Below are 12,294 nucleotides of genomic sequence, written 5' to 3' on the forward strand. Positions count from 1 at the left end.
CAAATAACACACTACTAAATCTCAAAATGTACCTATTATATTGGACATGAGCTGAATGACTGAGTCTTTTTGGGTATAAGAAGATTCTCCAAAAAGGTGACTCAGTGTCTTCTAAATTCCTTCCTAACCCTGAGATTTGATTTGAAACTTCTTCAGAAGTATATTTAAAATACATGTGTACTACAGTCAGCCTCACTTCAGTAGAAAAGTCTGTTATGTCTTTGTTAAGCAGAAATCTCACAACATATTACACACACGTATATACTTTTCTGTTTTCTTCTAAGGACTTATTTCTATAGAGGGAGACTTATTTCGTATTAAAGCAGTTTGTCTAACCTGACCCTATTCTCCCATCAGGCATGTTAATCGCCTACTTGTTTCATGGATAACCTTTTAAAGATAACTAGGGGAAAACAAGCGTTTTGGGTGGAAACAGACGCTCCCGCAGTGTAATCCCAAGCCCGAAACCTCCCAGACTCTAGAAATCTCCCTAAGATTCTTGGATATGGGAGCAGCCTTCAAATCTCACAGCATAGATAAGAAGGGGCGCCATGCTTTACAGGATGGGCACAGTCAGGAAACAACAGCCCTTGTAACAACCATTGATCAGAACTGATATTCTGTGCACAGTCCTCCCTGGAGGTGCTGACAGAGTAAAGCAGGGGCTGTTAGCTACCAGGAGGACCAAGCTAGCTGATTTCCCATATTCAAGCTTAACAATAGTGACAACAGGTGTGTGTCTTTCCATTTTAATATACTTTGGTTATAATAGAAACATGTTCTTGGAAAGAATTTAGGACTTTGATTTGGAAATAAAGAGCCTTAGGTGACTGTACTTTCACTCTGTATTTAATATATCTGACACTCTAGTATAAACACGTTAAGATAAAGATACTAAAAGAAACAGAGAAACCGCCATGGAAATGTTAAACTTTTTATCACTTATCAGGAGAAATAAATGAAACCTAAATGATTATTGTTAGAACTTTGGTGAAAGTTTCTCTCTTCAGTATTTAAGAAAATAAATTTTTCAATGTGGGTTAATTATTTAAGCTGAAGCTCTTAGAGTTAAAAGCATTTTAAGTTACAACACAATACAGAACTAAATGTACATTTAAATAGAAATGGGAATTTTTTTTGTTCCTTTTTTCCCACCAAAGTAGCTGAAAGTTTTTTTCTTCTCTTACTTGTTTATGCAAATGAAGTCAGACATCTAAGGAGCAATAAACAGCAGAATTACAGTTAAGGACTAACATGAGTGGCTTTCATTACTGTCTAGTTAAAACTGCATTTCCCATAGATGCACTTCCCTAGCTAGTATGTCAGCTGCTGGAGGCTGGCACTTCTCAGTTTTGGGCCATAAGAGCTTCCTGCCTTGTCTCTAGAGCTCCCTTGCCTGATACAGGGATGAGAATATGAGTGGCAGCAACCCTGTGCTTTAGAAGTTGGACAAAGTGCCCATCTGGCCTCACTCCTCTGTGGTCCTTGGCTCCTCTTAGAACCTTGCTGAAGGACAGTGTTCTTACACCAATTCCACTGGGTACTAAAGCCTAGATTATAACTAGAGAGATTCACACCTACTGCTGACATTACAGGTGAATGATTTCTTGGAGCAAAAATCCCATTTACACAATGCTGAGGGAGCACATGGAATTTCAGAACCAACACTTGTCTTTATGTGTAGCCTGCTGTCTTTATGTTTGCTATGACCACTCCTTAGCCTCACTGCCACGCAGTCTGTAATCTACATGCATGCCTTACATTCATTTATGTTAGAGAAAGAAAAGGCAAAGAACAGCAACCAAACAAAGTCAAGAACAATCACAGACGAAACGATTCGCCATTAATGCTTTATTCTTTCATCTCTGTCCTGTTCAAAACTGGTGAACACACAACTCTGGCTCACTAAGGAAGTGGCATACAGATGAGTGACTAGGATAGACATGTCAGTCACATACTCTTCTTCAGGACTCCTCCGATGAGCACTCACACGAGTCTGCAAGACTATAAGCCTGGATAGTGGTGCCCATCATCTGCACAGGGTAAAAAGACTCCACACTGGTGCAACCTTACAGAAATCTTCAGGATGCCTAACAAAATTATAGTCTGATTATTCATTTTCTAGATTTGGGGGATGAAAATAGAAAAGAATATAAACAAAGCATGCTTTTGAAATTTCTTGGGTCAGTTAGTAGAAAAATAGGTGTTTTGGGGAGAAGGTTTTTTTTTGTTTTTTGTTTTTTGTTTTTTTTTGTTTTTTGTTTTTTGTTTTTTACATAGAGAACTGTGAAGTGGAATTCCTGATTCTGTTTTCCCTTCATCTTCATCAGTCTTTAAGGGAGTGGTAGGCTTTCGCAGTCCGGCTGTTGACAAAGTCTGTCTTCTTAAACTGAGCCTTTGGAAGAAGCAGACAAATATATGAAATATAAAAATTCTCATATAAGAAAATGCCTCATCCACTCATCAACTGAAGGATATTTAAGTTGGTTCCATTTTCTGGCTGTTGTGACTAGAACAGCCATGAACATGGCAGAGCACGTGTCTGTGTCACACAATGTCCTGAGGATATGTCAAGGAGTCATACGCTTGATTTATTTTTCACTCTCTGAGGATTTTACACCCTGATTTCCAGAATGGCTGCAACAGTGTGCAATTTCAACACTAAATGAGGGTGCTTCTTTCCCCATAATCCTTCCCAGCATCTTTACTCTTGATCTGATGGGGGTAAGAGGAAATCTCAAAGGAGTTCCGATTTCCATTTCTCTAATTGCTAATGCTGTTGAAATACTTTCTTGAAAGAACCTAAATGCCCTTCAGTTGATGACTGGATAATAAAAATGCAGTATATGTACACATTAAATTCTATTCAGCTGTAAAGAAAAATGAAGGCATAAAAATTTCAGGTACACATATGAAACTAAAATATATTTTACTAAGTGAGGTCATCCATACTCAGAAAAACAAGTCATATGTTCTCTCATATTTTGTGGCTCCTAGCTCTTAATCTTCATATGGAAATGTATAGACTGGAGTATCTGCAGAAGCAGGAAAGAAAAAAGGGGATCAAGGTGGGGCCTGAGTGAAGCAGAGGTTGGGGTGGGGGCCAATAAGAGAAAGGTGGAGTCTAGTGGAATGAGGGAAAGTTCTTGAATGACAAGACATAGGTGACATGAAGGTGGAAATGGAAAAGATGGGGGCATTTTAATTGGAGATATGGAGGGCAATACAGACAAAAAAGGAAGGAGGAAGGATAAGTACTACTAAGGATGTTTGAAAAGGCATAGCAAATTATTTTATGTTTACCTAAGATTACATATATGTGTATACATGGAGATAGAGCTTAATGAAGTTACACCAGTAGGGGTGATAATGTTCACCCAAAAAGCCATGAATTATGACTATCTAACAAACTTCTGGTACCACACATGAGGAACCCTCTTCTTTGTTGGTCAAGGGAGACCATGAGACTCCCAAAGCAACATAAGACATTACTATTTCTTGGGCTGCCTCCCAGAACTTGAAGGTAAATCCCTATTGATGAAGACACCACATACTGCACACAGGACTTGGAGGAATCGAGCTGGAACTGACCTGGAAGCCTCCTTCCTAAGGAGTGGCTCTCACATATCAGGAGTTGCCAAGGGAGAGGCTCACTCAGTAGTAGTTGTACCCAGCTATAAAGCCTGTGGACCACAACAAGGACTGGACTGGCAAGACATGCACAATGCTGTAATAGTGACACTTCTGTCTGGGAGATGATTAATAACTGTCTAGTTGGATTTAAGGCTTGCTCAACAGTAGGGAAATCATGTTTGGTATTGTAAACCCTGGAGGGGTCATATCCCCAAGAGGAAAATCTACTACTGCCAGATCCTAAATCAATATAATTTCTAATTGTATTCTAAATACTTTTCCTTATAGCCACAAATAAGTATAGCTCTCATGCATCATCAAAAAACTTCCTTTTGCAACATACAGAAACTTTTATAGATCTCTACAACTGATCAAAATGCAGAGAACATGGGACTGTGGAGTGCCTAGCTACAAGTGGTGCATCTGCAATGTAATCCTATACCTAAGGCTCAGAGAAAATCATGGAAGAAAGGATAGAAAGATCTTATGAGCCAGAGGTCTATGACATCTGTTGCTAGATTGTATTATGTCCCCTAGATATGCCAGGGGAAATGGATCCATGAACTTTCAATAATATGATCATTTGAACAAGACCAGCAAAATGGCACTACCAGTTGAAATACCAATGTGGACAAGGGAATGCACATTACCCTTCTCCTAGATGAAGAGCCTCCAGGGATAAAGGGCCACTGACAGAGGGAGAACCAATTGCTCCCAGGGATGAACTCCTATACAGGTGTCAAATGTGGGCACAAGCAAAGCTAAGTAGATTTAGTAGGTTCCATATACATGTGTGCATGCACACACACATATGTATGTGTATTTATGCATATATGTATATACATATAACAATAACACTTTAAGAAGAGAGCCTAAATTTGGGATAGAAGAACCAGAGGGGTAGGGAGGAGTAGGAGTGTCACAGATACAATGCTCATGTATGAAATTCTCAAAAAAAAAAAAAACCCAAAACAACAAAACTATTCAAAAAACAAAGAAGGAGGAAGAAGAGGATGAGGAGAAAGAAGAAGAAAAGAAGAAGAGGATGATGAGGAAGAGAAGGAAGAGAGAGGAGCTATTTGGTGATTTCTCATGAGGGCCAGGTCAAGTGTCAGGTTTTAGCTGGTCAGTGTTCTTACCTTCTTATAGGCATTATGGAGCTCTGTATGTGCCCACAGCGAGTACAGGAGGACAGACGCAGCTTTGCTGGCTTTGTTGGGGGCATAGCTGAAAAGACAGACATGTTTCTGGGTCACTGAGAATGTGCAGCTTTGGCCATTCCCTTCATGTTCCTCAAATCTTCACTCACTCTGGCTTCAACAGTTGCCACTTGTCACACAAAGAGGATTTGAAGGCCAGAGTTCACTTTTCAAGAAGGTTGGGTTTTTTTTGTTTGTTTGTTTTTAAAATAAATCATAAAGGTAGTGCTAATAAATAAATGATTTACAAAGGAAAAATCCATGATATTTATATACATTTAAAGCCTTTACTTATCGACCCTCTACATTTCTATAGTTATAATGTATACTTACAGATTACAACACAGAAAAGCAACTGAAAATGTGCATGCCTTTGAGACTAAAGGTCCTATCAATGCAGGAGGAAAACAAGTATTTCAAGTTAACAGACACACTCTTGTGTAATACTTGTTAAAACAGTTTTTAAATCATTTGTGTCTTTAGCATAGGGCTGACAGAAGCTTACTTGGTCATAAATCTAATTCCCTACCACATTTAACAGTGGCACTGTTTTTTTTTTTATGTTTCTTTTCTAAATGTGTCTTAAACTTCCCATGTCTAGCTAGAGATCAGTTTCTTTGAGTATTTCTTTACTTTCTATTACCTACTAAACCATGGCTGAACTTTCTTTTTCAAAGGTTGTGGTTTATTTCCTGTGGCACGAAAGTCTACTGACATACAATCAAGACCACAGAAAGCAAAACTACAATGAATAAAAATGTTGGGCTCCTTTCTCAGCTTCTTCTCTTCCAGAATGGAAGCTCTGTAGGAAGGGAGTCAACTTAGCATCTTACAGTGTTTTAACACCTAGGGACAGAGTCATTGGAGTAAGCAAATTCTCTTACATTACAGCTCTCTTATATTCAAAGTTCTATAAAGTTCTTTAATGTCAAGTTTTGATATCTGTAACATTTAACTGTATATTAGTTGGTTGGCACTTGAGTTTTTTTCTTTTCTTTCTTTCTTTCTTTCTTTCTTTCTTTCTTTCTTTCTTTTTTTTTTTTTGGTTTGTTTTTTCGAGACAGGGTTTCTCTGTGTAGCCCTGGCTGTCCTGGAACTCACTCTGTAGACCAGGCTAGCCTCGAACTCTAGAACTCAGAAATCCACCTGCCTCTGCCTCCCAAGTGCTGGGATTAAAGGCGTGTGCCACCACCGCCTGGTGTGTTTTTTTTTTTCTTTTTAAAGATTTAATGTGAGAGAATCCACACAGTACACTGTACTATTCTTTTATTTTGTTTGGTTTTTCTTTTGTTTTGTTTTTTGCTTTTGTATATTTGCTACTCTGTCACTAAATTTTATTAACATGTAAGTTATTAGGCCCTAAACTAAAGACCAACTGTAAAATTGGACAGTGTTTTATTTTCCTTTACAATTTAATACTTTTTGATGACTGCATATGGGGTAAGGCTGCTTGGTAGTTCATCAAGGTCACAGAGATGGAGTTTTCCTGACAGTGTGTAGTCTTTAGTAGTGAGTGGAATGACTTGTATGATGTCACTGTCAAACCAGCAAGACTGCATCATGCACCCATCATTTTCAGGATTGTTGGTAACTTGGGCATACTTTCGCCAAATAACCTTGCCTCCTTGTGTCACAAGGCCCAACTCACTCACACTCACTTCAATAACTGTACCTTTGGTGATCACACCCAAGGGGATATACATAATGGGGATCATAGATTCTTTTTCACACGGAGTATAGGCAGGCAAAAAGTAGCTTTCAGCTCAGGGTGTGTGACATAGGCTTTTTTGAAACGTAGACCCATCGGCCTAATGAACCTTTCATAGTTAGGTGGTTTTCTTGTAAAACCATCACCAACAAAGCAGACTGTAGTAACCATTCTCTTCCATGCCTTCTGTTTTCTTTTTCCTGTTCGAATAATGCCGGGAGCCAAACCCATAAAATTACCTGCTGTTCTGCAAAGCCTAGTCAGTACAAGGTTAAGAAAGGACTTTCATTGTCTCAGATCCCAGGAACTCAAAAACCATCTGGCATTTCCTGGGATCCTGTTATGACAATGGGATGGTCTTAGACAATAAAGATTTGGTAGTGGGATAGCCTTAAGCAATGACCCTTGCCGAAACTTCCTGTTTTGTTGAGTCTTTATAACCTGAAATAACCATCTGAAATTAAAGTTAGAGAGCTTGATCAGAACTCTAGACTTGCTCTCCTCCTTTGTGTCTCTTGTCCCTTCATTCTTTTGCCTCCTTCCCTAGGGTCTCATCGAATCCTCTGCAGGCTGAGGGCAGAACAACTTTCAATACTTCTGTTTCTCCTTGGGCACGAACTTTGGGTAGAGGGACCTCCCACTTTCCTGCCTTTTGTTTTCGTTTCTGCTTAATCATGTTGGAAAGTACTTTTGCTCTGGACTGCCCCTCTCTGTCCAGCAGATAGGCAGGGACTGCTCCCTGTGGAATCTTCTCATCATCCTTCAGCTTGGTGTTTCTCTTTTCATGCATCTTAATAGTCTTTTTCATTTGTATTTTCTCTGCATGGCGCTGTCTATGGTAGAGCTTAGCCTTCAGGCCAATCTTTTTTTTGAACGTTCATGGGCCTCCTGACCTTTCTTTCTCTTTTTCTCATGGTAGTCCAAACAATATTCATATAATTTGTGGTGCAATTCAATATATTTATTTTGTGGCATGATGACAGCCGAGGAGAAGCCTTCTGTGACCTCCCAGGTTCCAAAAACCTCATAATTTCTGGGTGTCACTGGCCCACGAGTCTGGTTTGATTCTTGTTTGGTTTTTCAAGACCGGGTTCTCTGTATAGCCCTGGCTGTCCTAGAACACTCTCTGTACACCAGGCTGGCCTCAGAACTCAAGAGAACCACTTGCCTCTGCCTCCTGAGTGCTGGGATTAAAGGCATGCAGCACCACCTCCCTGGTAGCTTATCATTCTTAAATCACAATCATTGCTCTGGGAAGCTAATTCATCACATCAGGAACTACTAGAATTTACAAGTAAAGAAACCATGGAGTCTGACTTTTAGAAGAGAATGGATGGCTAGCTTGGCTGACTCAGTGATTTCCTTGTCAATCACCAAGAACTAGAGGAGATGCAGTCCTCCTGTCCTAAAGGGACAGTCCTCCTGCAGTCGGTCTGTGATACTGCTTGTGGTTATGTTGGCCTTAGGACTCAGGAAAAAGTAACTGCAGCTAGAGTATTCATACGGTACGGATGGCAGGCAAATAGAAACAGTGATGGGCAGGTACGAAGAGACTTACCCTTCCCCTATGCTGATGGTCATAATTTTCTGCAGACCTCCAGTGTTCAGAAGGTCTCGTGCATTCTGATAACTATTTTGCATCAAATTGTTCAATGTATAGCAGGCAGAGGATGTAGTTTCAATGAGAAGGTCAGTACTTGGGACTGTGTCAGGAATTATAGAAACCAAATCTGGTAGAGTTTCTTTAGCTACAAATTGAAAGAAAAACAATGCTCGATTAGCAAGATTTTTCCTTTGGTAGAATGTGCATGTGTGTGTGTTTGTGTGTGTGTGTGTGTGTTACATGCACATGTAAGTCAAAGCAGGCTGTCACCCGTCTTTCTTTTTTTGGGGGGAAGGGGATTTCGAGACAGGGTTTCTCTGTATAGCCCTGGCTGTCCTGGAACTCACTCTGTAGACCAGGCTGGCCTTGAACTCAGAAATCCACCTGCCTCTGCATCCCAAGTGCTGGGATTAAAGGCATGCACCACCACTGCCCAGCAGTCATCTGTCTTTTTTATTCCCTTTCCACTTACTGTTTTGAGACAGGATCTCTAACTGAACCAGAAGCTTGGTTTCTTTTGGGTATGCTGGCTGGCCAGTAAGCTTTTGAGATCTGCCTATCCCACCGCCAAGTGCTGGGGTCACCGGTCAATGGTTGACAAATGCATGGAAAGATGATGTGTCTCTATAATCAAATCTGAAGATCTTTCCAAAGAGGGTGTCCTGTTCTCAGTGTGCTGAAAACCTTTCCACAGAGTTAAGGTGACATAAATATCAAGAATTTAAAAATTTCATATTCTTCAACTGATTCTATCAGAGCAGACATCACCTTAAAAGTAGAAAAAAACTTCTACAAAGATACTTCAGATAGAATTATACATATAACTAAAAATATCATAAAAGCATAGCTATCCTATAGGCATATCTTTAATTAACTAAAATAAACTTGAAAAAAAAATCAAGCTTCTGGTTCAGTTCAAAAAAGGAGGACTTAACCACTTTTCCTTTAATCCACAGCAGATTCTTTAGATTCCTGGATCTTCAGGGCACATGAGCTATTTCCCCATCTCTGACGAATTTCTCTAGTATATAATATTGGAAATAACACTCTCCTTTCCACAGGTTGTTCTGAGTGAGTTCAGGAGTTAATGCACACTACTTTGGCTACACATACTAAGCTCTCAAGAGATGTAAGTCATCACCAGAAGGCTAAACCACAGACTGACGACCTTGAGGACATGAGGGTTCCTTTTACAACTTATGTGGATAACATGGAAATAATTCTGAGCCAGATAACAGGAGCTGCTCACTGAACTGCAGCACCTCCTCATCACCACACTGGCAGACCCTTTCCATAGATCAACGCTGAGGAGCAGCTGCAGTAAAGGAGGCTTTTGTCACCTTTACTTGTCTTAGAACAATAAATATCCATAAAATAAATTCTATAATATACTATGGGAAGATGTCTATCTGAACCTGTAGCCACAATATATTCATTCCTCCTTCCCCATCTCAAAAACTAATAAACAAATAAATGAAAACCTACCTAGTAGAAATCTCATTAAAAACACAACATGTATTAAAATGGATTTTTACTTATTCTTGGCTACTAAAACTCAGAATCAAGATAGGTCTTATTGTTTAAATTACATATTGAGGATAAAGAAAATTTGCAATTTGAAAACAACATGTGTGTTGCTGACAAACATATAGATGAGACACACCCATTGAATGGAGCGGCTGATGGGTGAGAGGGGTCATGTGGATTGCCCATCTAGCTAATTATTAGTGTGGTCTGTGATTTCTCTTCTGCAAGGAATCAAAGCAAATTAACAAAAAGGCTGGTTATTAGGACAGTCCAATGTCAGTGAATGAGGATGCCTGCCCCAGCATGTAGGGTAGCAAAGCCAGGCTACTTATCACCTGCTTTCCTGCACCTACGGCATGCAGACCTCAACTTACCAATTTCATTCTGCAGAGAAAGATTCCGTGACAAATTCCTCAGCAGGGAGACAGCAGTCTTTTTCACACTGGGATCACCCATGTGCAGCATCTTCCGGGTGTGCTGAAGACCATTTTCCTTCTGGACAACCATGCGAGCTACTGACGTGGGTATCTGTTGTGAGACACATCTTGTAAATGCTATCACATTTGCTATCAGAGAAGTTCTCTGTAGGTTCCAAAGGTTGAGGGAGGATAAAAGCTAGAACTGTAATGAAAGCAGTTTACAGATATTTTCTTTAAAATATTTTTGATTTTCAATATAGTTAATAAATAAAAAAATATTTTCCCAGTATTTTTAAACAATTAAAAATTGGTTACTTTTTAATATTTTGCATCTGTGTACATGTAAAATAGGTCTGATATTTGTGCTTCACATAAATTTTTTTTTTGGTTTTTGGTTTTTTTGAGACAGGGTTTCTCTGTGTAGCCCTGGCTGTCCTGGAACTCACTCTGTAGACCAGGCTGGCCTCGAACTCAGAAATCCTCCTGCCTCTGCCTCCCAAGTGCTGGGATTAAAGACGTGCACCACCACTGCCGGGCTTCACATAAAATTTTTAATGTTTGTGTGAGTGCGCATATGTGGATATGTGTGAATGCTCCTGTAAATGCTTGTGGAAGACAAAGGAGGATATCAGGTATCTTCTATCATCTTCTACTTTATTCCCTTGAGCCAGGGTTTCAGTGAACCTGAATGTTGGTGTTTCTGCCAGGCTGACCAAAAGCTCTTGGGATCCACATGTTTCCATTACCTCAAGGTGGCCATGTTGGCTTTTTATGTGTGTGAAGGGCAGTCAAATTAAAATTCTTATGCTTGCAAGTAAGTATATGTGACCACTGAACATCTCCCAAGATTTGAGTAATATAAACTTAATTGGACAGTATGTTTTTTTATCATCTTGAACTATTCAGCTAATATAAGCTCTTCTTTGGGGTCTTGGTAGAATTTGGCCACACAGACACTGGTCACTTAGCTCTACAATGAACCCGAGTATTTGCTTTCCTGGATTGCCAACTGACGTGAGAAAACATAAGCTCATTTCTTACCAATTTGCTTCATTTACTGGCTGATGGTTAGTTATTGTTCCTGTTACTTCTAGTTCAAGTTTTGGTGGTTAACATATTTCAACAAACTTATTTATTTCTAAATTACAGATCCAATTCATTATATAAAGAGAATTGGGATTGCTTCTACTAATCTTTGAGAATTTCATTCAATGTATTTTGGTCATATTTATCCTTCCCTCCTAACTCCTTCCTGATCCACCCTCATATCCTCCCTACCCAGCCAACTTTTCTTCTTTAAAAAATCCTTGATATACCTGCCTTTCTAGTATACCCACCAATGTATTTTAAACTTGCCTTGATTTATGACTTTTTTTTTGTTCTGTAAAACTATAAAAACTTCATGAAACTACTTTCACATTGCAGTATGGAATCTGGAATAATTTAAACCTGTATTCCCTGACCATAGTCATCATAATGGCTCCAGAATAAACTATCTTAATCACCTTTTAAAAGAAAAAAAGAAAGAAAGAAACTTGTCAAGTGCAATTGTGCTGTTCGATTACTATTAGATACGGGCTTGCCCTGGAGTATGGTTGACTTATCAGGGATCATAGCACAAAGAAGCTTGACTTCTTTTCCTCGGTGGCTGTCAATACCAATAGCTCCTCAGTTAAGAGGTGGGACTCTATGTGTGTTTTCCCCTACCCCTACCACTGGGATTTGTCTGGCTTGAGTTTGTGTACATCTTATGCATGTCCTCCCACTCCCTGTGAGTTCATATGGATATGCAGGTAGATAGATATTAGGCTTTTGAAAAAAGATAATCCTCATTGCTAGTTGGATTATTCTTTTCTTACCATGTAACTTGGTTTCACTGAACTTGCTATGTAAACCAGGCTGCCCTTGAATTTATTTAGATTATATCGGTCTCTGCATCTTGAGCACTGGGATTAAAGTATGTGCCACTATACTGGCATGGATTTCCGTAATCTGTGTATCTGAGACTACTGCTGGCCCAGGTCTAGGAATAATCTTACTGAGGATCTAAATATTGATCTGGCCATTTTTAGCATTAAGACATCTCAGAACTGTAGCCTTAGCTTGTGTCTGTGACTTTATACTAAACTTCTGTTTGAAGCTAATATGAGGCTACGTTGACAAAACTCCTGCAATTCTTTTTTTTTTTTTTTTTTTTTTTTTTTT

At 39.3% G+C, this 12,294-nt stretch overlaps 1 protein-coding gene across 1 annotated transcript in view; it reads right to left on the reverse strand.

Moving 5' to 3' along the window:
• Positions 1-1,836: 1,836 nt before the first annotated feature.
• The window catches only part of Pkp2 (plakophilin 2), an 88,392-nt gene continuing 77,934 nt past the window's right edge, over positions 1,837-12,294 (reverse strand). The window contains exons 10-13 of the mRNA XM_028778259.1: positions 10,045-10,198; positions 8,099-8,288; positions 4,773-4,860; positions 1,837-2,395 (exon numbers count right to left, since the gene is read on the reverse strand). Of these exons, the coding sequence (XP_028634092.1) occupies positions 2,327-2,395; positions 4,773-4,860; positions 8,099-8,288; positions 10,045-10,198 (501 nt within the window). The 3' untranslated portion in view covers positions 1,837-2,326. The remainder of the gene's footprint in view (positions 2,396-4,772; positions 4,861-8,098; positions 8,289-10,044; positions 10,199-12,294) is intronic.

This window comes from Grammomys surdaster, unplaced genomic scaffold, assembly GCF_004785775.1.
Source record: "Grammomys surdaster isolate TR1022 unplaced genomic scaffold, NIH_TR_1.0 331, whole genome shotgun sequence".
Classification (NCBI taxonomy): domain Eukaryota; kingdom Metazoa; phylum Chordata; class Mammalia; order Rodentia; family Muridae; genus Grammomys; species Grammomys surdaster.